We start from the raw sequence: 14,291 nt of genomic DNA, 5'->3' as shown, positions 1-14,291 counted from the left end.
GGTCCTTGGATACAATGTTTTTATAAAGAGAGTTCAAATCTGGTATTTTTAGAAACCCCTTTAGAATGCCATAAAGACTCAAAACAATCCCTAGATTGAAGATCATAAATTACAAATATGGTACAAATGTGAAGTAGTTTGAGGCCAGCATTTGATTACAGTTTCCAAGTTGGCAATTGATTTCATAACGAACAGTGCAGAAAACCCACAACATTAACCAGCAAGGATTAAAATGCCCTACTACTTGGCATCGGTCAAACTCAAGCTAAAATCCCAGAGCCTGGTAGCCAAATCTGAATCTTTTGCCTGAGAGCTCGGTTTGGCAATGTTACAGTCTGAAAAGTATACGCCACCTACTCCCTTAACTTGTGGATGGAGTGCTGCAAAGCATGTCGTTGCCGCTCCCTGAAAGACCATGTTTATATAAATTAAAACAATTTGATCAAATTGTAGACCACATCTCTGATAGAGCGAGATTCACAAACACGGTCCATGTAGCATTAGTATTTAGTACCCAAAAAAAAAAAATCATACGCTGCATATATTATGAAAGGTAGAAGTACCTGTTGGATAGTTTTAGAGAAAAATATACCCAGCACACTGAAGATACCTGTGTGAAGCCAACCCAGTGAAAATGTGAGTTGTTAAGTGGAAAACCAGACAAATAATCAGTGCCATGAACTTTTTTTATGAGCTGATATGAAAAGATTATCATAGTTTTCACTGAAGGGAACTTTCCTATGATAAAAATGACGCTGGTAAAGTACAGAAGATGAAGCATACATTGTAAAAAGCTATCATGGCGTGTAATTTTCGTTCCTATTGCTCCAGGATGTAGAGAATTAGCTGTTATCTCTACCCCTTCTTCCTGTTCAGTTGAAATTTCAAACATAAGTTACCAAACCAACCAAGAAATGCATATCAAATCTGAAAGTGTATATTAAAACGTTCAATACCTTGAGACGCCTTGTAAGCTCAGTGGCATGTAGGATGTTAGCAAGCTTGGATTGTGCATAATTATAGTATCTGTTGTACCTGGAAAATAGCTAGCAAAAGGGGCAGATTTGTTGACATATTTACCCTAAACAGACACCTAACACATTAAATCAGTATAGCCTAAAGAAGATTTACCCTGATTCATCATTGATTTTATCGAAACGAATTCCTTCATGGTAACCATATGGATGAAGTAGTGATGATACATTAACAATTCTCCCCTCTATGTTGCTTTCTCGCGATGTGCTTTTCATGGTCTCCAACAGAAGATTGGTGAGAAGAAAATGGCCTGCACATTGGATAGTATAAGTAACAAATGAATTGACAAAAGCTACTTCTGAAAAACTGATCTCTTTTCTGATAGTTTAGACTTCAAAACAATTGTTAGGTTTCAAACCTAAATGGTTGGTTGCAAACAGCAGCTCTATGCTGTCTTGAGAAAGCTTGAATGGAGATGCTCCTACCCCTGCATTGTTACTTCCAACAAACAAGAGAGTGTCTTACTTCTTATTGTCATTATATATACAATAATCAAGTTTGAATTATGGCTGTGTGAGCTTTTAAATGCATGTCAGCTTGACAAAAATATGTTAGATCTAATTTTGTAGCAGCATAAGCTTTTGAGGTCCGGTGGTTGTCTAACATGGTACAACCGTACAAGAACTCTGGTGTTAGAGATAGTCTGTTGGAAACCGTCCCCTATCTCCACCTATCACTTATCGTGTTAGCTTGCAGGTAGGGACAAGTTTGATTCTTCACTTTGGGCTCATCTGATATGCTGTGCTGCAGGGTATTGGACTGTACTGTATTGTGCAGAGCATTTAGGGATCTTTATGACAACTTTAAGATTTGTATAACTTTGGAAAGTACAAACACGATCTAATCCAATCTAGGACAATAAGGCCACGTTTGACAAAAGGGGTAAATTGAGGAAAATAATTAGAAACCAGAAGCATAGCCAGTAATAAAAATGCAAATTGCTTATCTCACATAAGAATGTTCAATGGAAGGCCGGAGGAGTTATAATCTGCTGCAAATTTTCTTACAGATGCCAACAAGCTCAGGTCCAACTCCATGACATCGATCTTAGCGTTGGAGATTTCTTCAAGGATTGCTTCTTTGACTTTAGCCCCAGCATCCATGTTCCTTATTGCCATAACAACATGAACACCACGCAACGCAAGAACACGTGATGTCTCTGCACCGATACCACTTGAGGCTCCTGAAATTAAACAAAGTTTTTACACAGAAATGTTTGAAAACATTACTTTGAGAAACACAGAGGAAGGCTCATTCACATGTAAACAATGGAGATGTCCAAATCCAAAGGCTAAAAAGCTACATCTCCATGTAATTCAGAAGAGCTTATGAAAGAAACCGTCTTAATCTGATTTAGCCTCAGAGTAACATATGATCATTCAAGAAACTAACAAGAGTTTTTTCCCATGTTTACCTGGGAAGTTGCTCCAGTGACATACTAATTCATATTAAATCCTATAATTTATCACATAAACAAATAAAGCAAAAAACTGAAATACCTGACAACGCAGTAAGAGAAATTTTAGTCACATAAACAATCGTATATGAAGCTTAAAATAGAGCTTGACCTGTAACAATGGCAGTCAGTCCAGTTCCATCAATCCCTTCAGTAACTTCCTCTGCTGTAGAAGAGGCAGAAAACCCAGATGGTCCTTTCCTGCTAAATATCCCCATTAATTCTGCAGATGATAATGAACTTGCAAGTTACAAAACAAGGAAAATGCTACCAAAACTAGCAAAAATAGTTGTTTTTTTTTGGGTGTCAAAACATTGTAGTTCTTTTCTTAAAATATTGGCAACGGGAGTAACAGCCAATGTCAAGACAAGGCTATGCTAGAGGTGCCCCATTGATGATAGATACCAAGTTGACAACTGTTTGCTTGCTGTTGGCCCATGTATCCCCCCTACGTGGCAATTTTGTTTGGGATTGTTATAAGCAATGTCGTTTTTGATGCGGCTCTCATACTAGAATGCAACATGTTGGCTAGTTTTGATTGGCCATGAGAAAATATATGTTCAAATTTACAGCTCTATCGAGTCCAAGTCAGTTCTTACGAGTCTCACCCCTCTAGATGGGATTTGTAAGACACAATATGTTAAACTGTTGTCCAAGTAATAAGTCGAGTCCCTGCTATTAAGTTATAGGGAATTTGACAACATTTTAATAAATAGATCGTGTTAAACATCTTAAACCATAAACCGCATATTGCTTCTTGACCATGTTGAAAGCTGTTTACTTTGTAGTTCCATTCATGTTGTCTATGTGCTCCAGTTTCTAGACTGGTCTTAAATTACAAATAAGGAACAAATGGGAACTTTTTATAGTCTGAGTTCAGCATTTGGTTACAGTTTGAGATTTGGAGGTTTGATTTCATAACGAACAGTGCAACCAGCAAATATTAAAACATCCTACTTCTTGGGATTGGTCAAACTCAAGCTACAATCCCAGAGTCTCCTAGCCATATCCGCATCTTTTGCCTGAGAGCTCTGTTTGGCAATCTTACAGTCCGAAAAGTATTCGCCGCCTACTCCCTTAACTTGTGGATTGAGTGCCACAAAGCATGTGGTTGCCGCACCCTGCATGAGTCATGACCATGTTCATTGAGATAGTTCAAGGGCAGCTGCTATACAATGTGAATATAATGTACAAACACAAGATTCTATATCTAGAAAATCAAATAAAATCATATGATTTAATATATTGTGGAACGCCAAGAAGTACCTGCTGAACAGTTTTAGAGATAAACAAACACACCACAGTAAAAACACCTGTCAGGCCAATGAAAAAAGTGAGTTTATCAGTGAAAAATCAGACAAATACTCAGCGTCAAGAACTTTGATTATGAGCTAATATGAAAAGTGATGCCTTTAGTCTTGACTGCAGGGGATTTTACAGTAGAAATAATTGTCACTGGTAAAGTAGAGAAGATGAAGCTTACACCGTGCGAAGCTATCATGGCGGATAATATTGGTGAGAATTGCTCCGGGATGAACAGAATTAGCCGTTATCTCTACCCCTTCTTCCTGTTTAGTTGATGTTTCAAAAATAAGTTACCAAGTCAACCAAGAAGATATGGATACATGCAATATATTTCCATAGAAATTAGGCATAAATGATGGGATGTCCTTAAAATGTTCAATACCTTCAGACACCGCGAAAGCTCGTTAGCATGTAGGATGTTAGCAAGTTTGGATTGTGCATAAGCACAATGCCTGTTGTATCTGTATATTAGCAAGTAAAAAGGTCAGATTGTTGACAAATATTTATCCAAACAGACACCTCAAAATGTTAAAAACAGGTATGAACATCTGCATATCCTGCAGAAGATTTACGTGGGTTCATCATTAAGTTTATCAAAACGAATTCCTTCACGGTATCCATAATGATGGCTCAGTGATGATACGTTCACGATTCTCCCCTCTGTGTTGCTTTCTCGCGATGTGCTTTTCATGGTCTCCAACAAAAGATTTGTGAGAAGGAAATGACCTGCACATTTGATGGTTCAAGAAACAAATAGATTGGTAAAAGAAACTTGTATGAAACTGATCAGTAGGCAGGCTACAGTTCAAAGCAATTTTTAGGTAACAAACCTAAATGATTCGTTGCGAACTGGAGTTCTATACTGTCTTGAGAAAGTTTGAATGGTGTCACTCCTACCCCTGCATTGTTACTTCCAACAAAGAAGAGATTGTATTACTTCTTATTGCCATAGTATGAAATAAAGACATATTAGCTTCATATAATAAAGTAAATATGTTACAAACCACACACAACAAAAAAGAAGGAAATTGGCGTTTGCTTTTCTTACATAAGGATGTTCAATGGAAGGCCTGAGGAACGATAATCTGCAGCAAATTTTCTTACAGATGAGAATGAGCTGAGGTCTAACTCCCTGACATCAAGTTTAGCATTGGGAATTTCTTTAAGGATTACTTCTTTGACATTCGCCCCAGCATCGGTGTTCCTTACAGCCATAACTACATGGACACCGCGCAATGCAAGAACACGCGCTGTCTCTACACCAATACCACTTGAGGCTCCTGAAATTGAACAACCTTACCTTGAGAAACACACAGAGGAAGGCTCATTGACATGAAAATTAAGAAACAAAACTGAAGGGTCTTGCTATACTTGCTATACATATATGAGAAATAATAGACATCGCATATCATAGAAGAAAACTTATAGAAGAAGCCATCTTAGTTTCATGTTTTCTTGGTCAACAGCTTAATTTCATTTAGATTTGGAATGATAAATGATCATCCAAGAAACTAAGAAAAGTACTTGAATATAAAAATTAAAAATACAAAACCCATTGGAACTCAGTATGTATATATCACCGATCTTCTAAATCATTTTCCCATTTTTACATGAGAAAATCCTTTATCAGATTTATAAAAAAAAAAATTCATATATGAAGCTTAAAACATAGAGCATGATGACCTGTAACAATTGCAGTAAGACCAGTTCCATCAATCCCTTCAGTAACTTCCTCTGCTGTTGAAGAGGCAGAGAACCCAGATTGTTGTTTCTTGCTAAAAATCCCCATGAATGTTGCAGATGATCATGTGAAGTTGCAAAGAATGCTATCAAAAGCAACATAACATAGGATTTCTCTGATTAAAATAAAGGCAACGTCAGGCAAAGGCTATGCTTGGGGTGCCCCACCAATGATACATTATATATGGATACCAATTGACTTGAGGGGTCAGATGACCAAAACATGAAAGACGTTTCTGATGTTGATCTTATATACAACGATGTCGTTTGGCTAGGACACATAAACAAATTGTTGTTGACCAAGTGCCAAGTCAGAAGTTTTGTCAACAGGTTGAAGTGTTTTGGTAACAATATACTAGACTCACTTGTTTGATAATGCTACTTCTATAGTGGTTAAATTTGACAACAACAAAAAAAGGAAAAAATTTAGAGTAACTTTTTCTTTTGCCAAACAGATAGAAATTACAAATTCTAAAACATTAATTTCCGTCCTCCAAATGCATTGTAGTCTGTAATAGTTAAAAATTCGAGTCTACATCATTAGCCAAAACAACACAAACTAACCAAGGTTGTTGGTGTGAGTGGTTCGGCACTCTCATTCCTTAAGAGAGGTCAGGGGTTCGATCCTCGCTCTTGTATAGAGTCACCACTTTGGCCAATATTTTACCCCTTACGGGCCAACCCGGTGTGAGCGAGGATTAGTCTGGGTTGTGGTTAAGGCTTAAAGGTGTCACTCATAGTTGGGGCCCATCCAGGACCACCTCGTGGTTCAGACCAAAAAAAAAAAAACAACAACACAAACCCAAGAAGGGGCATTAAAATTTCAACGAAAAGTCTCCCTTGAAAAAAGGAAAAAGTTTACTTAGCAAATCCCTAAATTTATGTCAATTTAGATCTATTTGAAATTAAAACGCTAATAAAACGACAGACATTATTGATTTCATTCCTGCATTGCATCATCTTCTGCCTGCTGGACCAAGTTTCAACCTTAAGCAGAAGCACTAATAAATTTCCTAGCAAACTCCTCCTGCACATTATCAATCGTAAGCCGAGCACTGGATCCATATTCAGAATGCTTCTTTTCTATCAGCTGAGTTCCATGCACCACCCACAACCAATACTTCACTGTCTCCACCAGCTTCTTCTCACTACTTGGATGCAGGTAATGAGTGTTGAAATTAATGCACATTTGTGCTAAAGAAATGTGTGGAAAAATCTAGAAGCTTTGAGATGAGCCTAGACTATTGGAGAATTATCTAGAGAAAGCCACACACTTATGGAGTAAAGAGATCAAGTTGGTGGAAGAATCTAGAGTTGTGGAGAAAAGAATAAGGAGGTGGAACAAAAGCAATTGAAGTTTGAAGAACTTTCTAGAACAAGAACATCATGTTGCATGATGGCTAAACAATAGCCACAAAAATAAATATTGTAAAATATAGAAGTTTCTAGTAAAAGCCACATACTTGGTGATGTAGGCAAAGATGCCTATAAATAGGCATGCAACCACAATGAAATGTGGAGTAAACCAATCAACTCCCAATCCATGTTGGAGTCTAAAGAAGCAAACTCCCAAACTAGTAGGGAGCCAAGAGCTACCCAAACCAAGCCATGTTGAGGAGCCAATAAGCTCACCAATCAAAGTGTAAGGGCCAAATAGCCCAAACTAATCTAAGTCAAGTGTGATGGCCAATTAGCCAAAATGCTAAGGAGGCCAATAAGCCAATAAGATATGAAGAAGGCCAATTAGCCTATACCTCACCTATGTACTATTCTCCTCCAATCTAATAAAATCACTTTGTTTCCCCTACAATTCAACAGTCTAACAAGAGCAACTCACATCACACACCTCCTCTAAATTCCAACAATGAGAAATAATATCCCAAGCATTCCTCTGCCTTCATCATGCAACTGTCCTCCAAAATCCATCTTGATAATTTACTAGAATAGTAATCACAAGTATCGGTTAGCATGTATCCTTCAAAGTCCTTTTCGTAAACATCCATTCGTCCCGTTCCAATTTCAACAAATATATCTATCACATTCTTCAATAGTGCTTTGTCATTTTCTCCTCCCTCGCGTACTTTATCAATAAGATGAATTGTAGCTTCTCTCACGTTAGCATTTAGGATTTACCTCCTGGTAAAACAAATCACAGTAGCATTTACCTCCCGGTAAACCAAATCATGTATCCTTAAAAATAGTATAGCCGTCCGGCTATAATCGAAATTTAAAAAAAATAGTATAGCCGCACGGCGTTACTGTTTCTGAAACGTGGCGCCGAGGCGAATCGTATAGCCGAGCGGCTGTACCCGTTTTTCCCTAATTTTTTTTAAAAAATAGTATAGCCGGCAGGCATTATTGTGTTTGACACGTGGTACCTAGGCGCTAGGTGGGTCCTTTTTTAATATATATAAATAGTACAGCCGCGCGGCTATATCCGGTTTTTTATTTTTTTTTAAATCATATAGCCGTGCGGCTATACGTATTTTGACACGTGGGACGGCTAATCGCTGTTCCTCTTTTGTTTTATTTCATAAATAGTACAGCCGCGCTGCTATACCTGATTTTTTAATTGTTTTTTTAAAAATAGTATAGCCGCGCGGCTATACCGGTTTGTTTGGTTTTTAATTTGTTTTAAAAATACGGCTATACTTGTTTTTTCCCTAATTTTTTTAAAAATAGTATACCGAGCGGCCTTTTTTTGACACGTGGTGCCTAGAGCTAGGCGGGTCCCTTTTTTATATATAAATAGTATAGCCGCGCGGCGATACTCAGTTTTTTGTTTTTTGGTTTTTTAATAAATCGTATAGCCGAGCGGCTATACACTTTATATATAGTGTGGGATTCCCTTTTTCTTTTAAAATTTTTCCCCGATTTTAGTTTTGGGGTGCCAAGGAGTCCCTGAAACTCCATTGTTATGCCCACACTAAATTACAAAATCCAAGCATGAAAGGGCTGCTTCCTTCACTAATGAATCCTCAATCTGCAAGAATAAGCGAATTCCCAGCATTACAAAAAACAAACCTGTGCGTGATTGTAATTCAACTAACTGATTGATACAAACAAGATAATGAAAACCTAGGAGTTATTGTGAGAATGTGGGACTCTTTACCTCACATTCTCACACGCCCCCGCACGTGTGGGGAATTTTCAAGCCTAATACGTGGACAACACATATTGGGTGACGTGAAGCACGTGTGGCCGTTGGGCTTTCACACGTGGGCTAACCCGCTCTGATACCATGTAGGAAATTGAGGTTCCCCCCAAAACCAATTGGCAATGGAGGGAGTAGCCCAACTCCTTACACGCCCCCGCACGTGTGGGAAATTATCAAGCGTAAATACTAGCAGATATCCTAAATACTAATAAATAAAACAAATATGGGAAATTCAAGTTCTCAGGTTCTTTTCTTCGGGCTTGCCAAACGGGGCATATGAATTTGTAAATTCCATGAAATCCCATGTCCAAGTCCCTCGTCCAAACAAACCCTTAATGATCAAGCACAACATTCACAACAGCTCAATGTAAATTTGAAAACCCATACAATTACTTTACCACCAAGAAACCACATTATAAGAATCTGACTGACATAAACCAAATCAACACATCTTGCTCTTATTGGCAATTTCATTCCAAGCATTGAAGCCTGTTTCACCCCCAACAACTAGAATTCATCAATTGATTGTTTTGTAGTTTGATTTTCTTCTCTTAATTTCAACATTAACAATGGAGGAAGAAAATGAGCTGTCATCTCTTGGCCGTGCACGTGCTAGTACCAGTGAAAATCATTGCCCACTCCCAGGCCAAGTTTCCACTGCCCTCACTTTGTGTGATCCAACTTGGAATTACAACACAAACCAGAGAAAAGCAGAGGAATTAGACCACCATACTACTTGATCGTAACGAACAGTGCAGAAAAGAGCCAGCTACAAAATGACCCAGAAAATATTAGAACACCATACTACTTGGCATTTGTCAAACTCAAGCTAAAATCCCAGAGTCTGGTTGCCAAATCTGCATCTTTTGCCTGAGAGCTCGGTTTGGCGATGTTACAGTCCACGAAATATTCGCCCCCTACTCCCTTAAGTTGTGGATGGAGTGCCACAAAGCATGTGGTTGCCGCACCCTGCATCACCATGTTCAATGACATAATTAGTTTCATATAATGTGAATGCCCGAAAAAGGATTTTGTATCAAACAAAAGAGAAATATCATCTCTTGTGGAACATAAAGATGTACCTGCTGAACAGTTTTAGAGATAAATATGCCCAGCACCTTAAGAACACCTGTGTCAAGCCAAAGAAAATGTGAGTTGATATGTGGAAAACCAGAGAAATACTGCTGCACTGTCAACAACGTGAAAGGAGATGTATCCATGTGGTACAGCAGATGAAGCTTACACTTTAAAAAGCCATCATAGCGCAAAAGATTTGTGACAATTGTTCCCGGATGGAGAGAATTAGCTGTTACCTCTGCCCCTTCTTCCTGTTTAGTTTTAGTTAACATTCCGAAAATAAGTTACGATGTCAACCAAGAAGGGGAAATCATTGATGACCTTAAGAAACTCAATACCTTCAGACGTCTTGTAAGCTCATTAGCATGCAATATGTTAGCAAGCTTGGATTGTGCATACGCAGAATGCCTGCTGTATCTGTAAATTAGCAAGTAAAAGGGTCAGATTGTTGACATATATTTGTCCAAACAGACACCTCAAAATGTTAAAAACAGGTATGAACATATATAATCTGCATATCCTGCAGAAGATTTACGTGGGTTCATCATTAAGTTTATCAAAACGAATTCCTTCATGGTATCCGTATTGATGGCTCAGAGATGATACGTTCACGATTCTCCCCTCTGTGTTGCTTTCTCGCGATGTGCTTTTCATGGTCTCCAACAAAAGATTTGTGAGAAGAAAATGACCTGCACATTTTATGGTTCAAGAAACAAATAGATTGGTAAAAGAAACTTGTATGAAACTGATCAGTAGGCAGGCTACAGTTCAAAGCAATTTTAAGTAACAAACCTAAATGATTCGTTGCGAACTGGAGTTCTATACTGTCTTGAGAAAGTTTGAATGGTGTCACTCCTACCCCTGCATTGTTACTTCCAACAAAGAAGAGATTGTATTACTTCTTATTGCCATAGTATGAAATAAAGACATATTAGCTTGATCTAATAAAGTAAATATGTAACAAACCACACACAACAAAAAAGAAGGAAATTGGCATTGCTTATCTTACATAAGGATGTTCAATGGAAGGCCTGAGGAACGATAATCTGCTGCAAATTTTCTTACAGATGTGAATGAGGTGAGGTCTAACTCCCTCACATAAATTTTAGCATTGGGGATTTCTTTCAGGATGGCTTCTTTGACGTTCGCCCCGGCATCGATGTTCCTTACTGCCAAAACTACATGGACACCGCGCAATGCAAGAACACGTGCTGTCTCTACACCAATACCACTCGAGGCTCCTGAAATTGAAAAACCTTAACTTGAGAAACACACAGAGGAAGGCTCATTGACATGAAAATTAAGAAACAAAACTGAGAAATGACATCTTATCTCATAGAAGAAAACTTATAGAAGAAGCCATCTTAGTTTCATGTTTTCTTGGTCAACAGCTTAATTTCATTTAGATTTGGAATGATAAATGATCATCCAAGAAACTAAGAAAAGTACTTGAATATAAAAATTAAAAATACAAAACCCATTGGAACTCAGTATGTATATATCACCGATCTTCTAAATCATTTTCCCATTTTTACATGAGAAAATCCTTTATCAGATTTATGAAAAAAAAAAAATTCATATATGAAGCTTAAAACATAGAGCATGATGACCTGTAACAATTGCAGTAAGACCAGTTCCATCAATCCCTTCAGTAACTTCCTCTGCTGTTGAAGAGGCAGAGAACCCAGATTGTTGTTTCTTGCTAAAAATCCCCATGAATGTTGCAGATGATCGTGTGAAGTTACAAACAATGCTAACAAAAGCAACATAACATAGGATTTCTCTGATTAAAATATAGGCAATGTGAGGAAAAAGGCTATTCTTGGGGTGCCCCACCAACGATACATTATATATACCAATTGACTTGAGGGGATCAGATGACCAAAACATGAAAGACTTTTGGGATTATAGCAAGTAATGACGTTTCTGATGTTAGTCTTATATACAACGATGTCGTTTGGCTAGGACACATAAACACATTGTTGTTGACCAAGTGCCAAGTCAGAAGTTTTGTCAACAGGCTGTATTGGTAACAATAATACTAGACTCACTTGTTTGATAATACTACTTCTATGGTGGTTAAATTTGACAACAAAAAAAAGGAAAAAATTTAGAGTAACTTTTTTTTTTTGCCAAATAGATAGAAATTAAAAATTCTAAGACATTGATTTCCGTCCTCATCCAAATGCACTATAATAGCTAAAAAGTCGAGTCTACGTCATTAGCCAAAACAACACAAACCCAAGAAGGGGAATTAACATCCCAACGAAAAGTTGCACTTAAAAAAAGGAAAAAGTTTACTTAACAAATCCCTAAAGTCATGTCAATTTAGATCCATTTGAAATTAAAACACTAATAAAACGACAGACATTATTGATTTCATTCCTGCATTGCATCATCGTCTGCCTGCTGGACCAAGTTTCAATCTTAAGCAGAAGCACTAATAAATTTCATAACGAACAGTGCAGAAAAGAGCCAGCTACAACATGACCCAGAAAATATTAGAACACCATACTACTTGGCATTTGTCAAACTCAAGCTAAAATCCCAGAGTCTGGTTGCCAAATCTGCATCTTTTGCCTGAGAGCTCGGTTTGGCGATGTTACAGTCCACAAAGTATTCGCCGCCTACTCCCTTAAGCTGTGGATGGAGTGCCACAAAGCATGTGGTTGCCGCACCCTGCATGACCATGTTCAATGACATAATTAGTTTCATATAATGTGAATGCCCAAAAAAGATTTTGTATCAAACAAAAGAGAAATATCATCCCTTGTGGAACATAAAGATGTACCTGCTGAACAGTTTTAGAGATAAATATGCTCAGAACCTTAAGAATACCTGTGTCAAGCCAAAGAAAATGTGAGTTGATCAGTGGAAAACCAGAGAATACTGCTGCACTGTCAACAACATGAAAGGAGATGTATCCATGTGGTACAGCAGATGAAGCTTACACTTTAAAAAGCCATCATAGCGCATAAGATTCGTGAGAATTGTTCCCGGATGGAGAGAATTAGCTGTTACCTCTGCCCCTTCTTCCTGTTTAGTTAACGTTCCGAACATAAGTTACGATGTCAACCAAGAAAGGGAAACCATTGATGACCTTAAGAAACTCAATACCTTCAGACGTCTTGTAAGCTCATTAGCATGCAATATGTTAGCAAGCTTGGACTGTCCATAAGCATAATATCTGTGGTATCTGTATAGCAAGTCAAAACGGCAGATTGTTTATCATGTATTTATATACACAACCACCTCATTAGCCTAAAGACGATTCTTCAAAAGGGTGCTGCCACAGTTTTACCTTGATTCATCATTAATTTTATCAAAACAAAACCCTTCACGGTACCCGTATCGATGGCCTAGTGATGATACATTAACAATTCTCCCCTCTCCTTTCCTTTCTCGCGATGTGCTTTTCATGGTCTCCAACAAAAGATCTGTGAGGAGAAAATGACCTGCACATTGGATGGTTCGAGTAAAAGTTAATAAGTCGACAAAAGCGACTCGTAGAAAACTGAATCCATTGGACTACAGGACAGACTTCAAAGAAAATTTTAGGCAGACACACCTAAGTGGTTAGTTGCAAAATGGAGCTCTATGTTGTCTTGAGAAAGCTTGAATGGAGTTGCCATAATGCCTGCATTGTTACTTCCAACAAAGAAGAGAGTGCAATACTACAAATGAGTGCGTGTATGGAGCTGAGAGAGCTGTCATTTTCTTAATTTCCATGAGAAAACCATAAGCACATACAACCCAAGAAAGAAGGAAATTTAAGAATTTGCTTATCTTACATAAGTATGTTCAATGGAAGGTCCAAGTATTTAAAATCTGCTGCAAATTTTCTTACAGATGCCAATGAGCTGAGGTCTAACTCCATGACATCAATTTTACCCTCTGGGATTTCTTTAAGAATGGCTTCTTTGACGTTCGTCCCAGCATCCTGGTTCCTTACTGCCATAACTACATGGACACCACGCAACGCAAGAACACGTGATGTCTCTACGCCAATACCACTTGCAGCTCCTGAAATTAAACAAAGTTTATGATAAAAAATAAAAAATTTACAACCTTACTTTGGAAGACACAGAGAAAGACTCATTGACATGTGAGATGTCAAATAGGCTGGAGAGCAGCTAAGACTATATTGTTATATGTATCCTATAGGAAGCTTAAAATAGAGCATGACCTGTAACAATGGCAGTAAGACCAGTTCCATCAATCCCTTCAGTAACTTCCTCTGCTGTGGAAGAAGCAGAGAACCCTGATGCTCCTTTCTTGCTAAATATCCCACCCATTAATTTTGCAGATAATGAAGTTACAAGTTACAGCACAGAGACCTTCTATCAAATGCAATTTGAATACATTGCTCCAAATGTTAATAATAATATTATTCTATAAGAGGCATACAATACATGACCTACTGTCTTGATTGCTGCTGGTCCTGTCTTACATGGCAACATTTCTGGGAATTGTAATTAGCAATAATGCTTGTGATGTTGCTTCTCTAATTTACAACACACA

The 14,291-nt window shown here is 37.9% G+C and overlaps 4 protein-coding genes across 4 annotated transcripts; all 4 read right to left on the bottom strand.

Annotated features, from left to right (window-relative positions):
• Positions 1-6: 6 nt before the first annotated feature.
• On the bottom strand, positions 7-2,848 carry LOC110762507 (short-chain dehydrogenase TIC 32, chloroplastic-like). Its single transcript, XM_021965155.2, has 8 exons — positions 2,604-2,848; positions 1,987-2,218; positions 1,394-1,473; positions 1,132-1,285; positions 957-1,035; positions 784-868; positions 564-610; positions 7-405 (listed from the first exon to the last, which is right to left on the bottom strand). The coding sequence occupies exons 1-8, from the start codon at positions 2,707-2,709 to the stop codon at positions 241-243; spliced, it is 948 nt and encodes a 315-aa protein (XP_021820847.1). The 5' UTR covers positions 2,710-2,848; the 3' UTR covers positions 7-240.
• Positions 2,849-3,222: 374 nt separating this feature from the next.
• LOC110762504 (short-chain dehydrogenase TIC 32, chloroplastic-like) lies at positions 3,223-5,685 on the bottom strand. The gene is made up of 8 exons (XM_021965152.2): positions 5,480-5,685; positions 4,845-5,076; positions 4,627-4,706; positions 4,369-4,522; positions 4,179-4,257; positions 3,975-4,059; positions 3,758-3,804; positions 3,223-3,612 (listed from the first exon to the last, which is right to left on the bottom strand). Exons 1-8 carry the CDS (start codon positions 5,583-5,585, stop codon positions 3,445-3,447), a joined length of 951 nt encoding a protein of 316 aa, XP_021820844.2. The 5' UTR covers positions 5,586-5,685; the 3' UTR covers positions 3,223-3,444.
• Positions 5,686-9,007: 3,322 nt separating this feature from the next.
• LOC110762505 (short-chain dehydrogenase TIC 32, chloroplastic-like) lies at positions 9,008-11,592 on the bottom strand. Its single transcript, XM_021965153.2, has 8 exons — positions 11,381-11,592; positions 10,780-11,011; positions 10,563-10,642; positions 10,306-10,459; positions 10,109-10,187; positions 9,937-10,021; positions 9,776-9,822; positions 9,008-9,662 (listed from the first exon to the last, which is right to left on the bottom strand). The coding sequence occupies exons 1-8, from the start codon at positions 11,484-11,486 to the stop codon at positions 9,498-9,500; spliced, it is 948 nt and encodes a 315-aa protein (XP_021820845.1). The 5' UTR covers positions 11,487-11,592; the 3' UTR covers positions 9,008-9,497.
• A 506-nt stretch (positions 11,593-12,098) lies between these two features.
• On the bottom strand, positions 12,099-14,065 carry LOC110762484 (short-chain dehydrogenase TIC 32, chloroplastic-like). The gene is made up of 8 exons (XM_021965130.2): positions 13,957-14,065; positions 13,562-13,793; positions 13,339-13,418; positions 13,072-13,225; positions 12,888-12,966; positions 12,722-12,806; positions 12,562-12,608; positions 12,099-12,449 (listed from the first exon to the last, which is right to left on the bottom strand). The coding sequence occupies exons 1-8, from the start codon at positions 14,063-14,065 to the stop codon at positions 12,285-12,287; spliced, it is 951 nt and encodes a 316-aa protein (XP_021820822.2). The 3' UTR covers positions 12,099-12,284.
• Positions 14,066-14,291: the final 226 nt, after the last annotated feature.

Source organism: Prunus avium, chromosome 5, assembly GCF_965620075.1.
Source record: "Prunus avium chromosome 5, drPruAviu1.hap1.1, whole genome shotgun sequence".
Taxonomy (NCBI): Eukaryota; Viridiplantae; Streptophyta; class Magnoliopsida; order Rosales; family Rosaceae; genus Prunus; species Prunus avium.
Note: the sequence above shows the minus strand (reverse complement) of the source record. Positions and strands in the feature narration are given on the sequence as shown.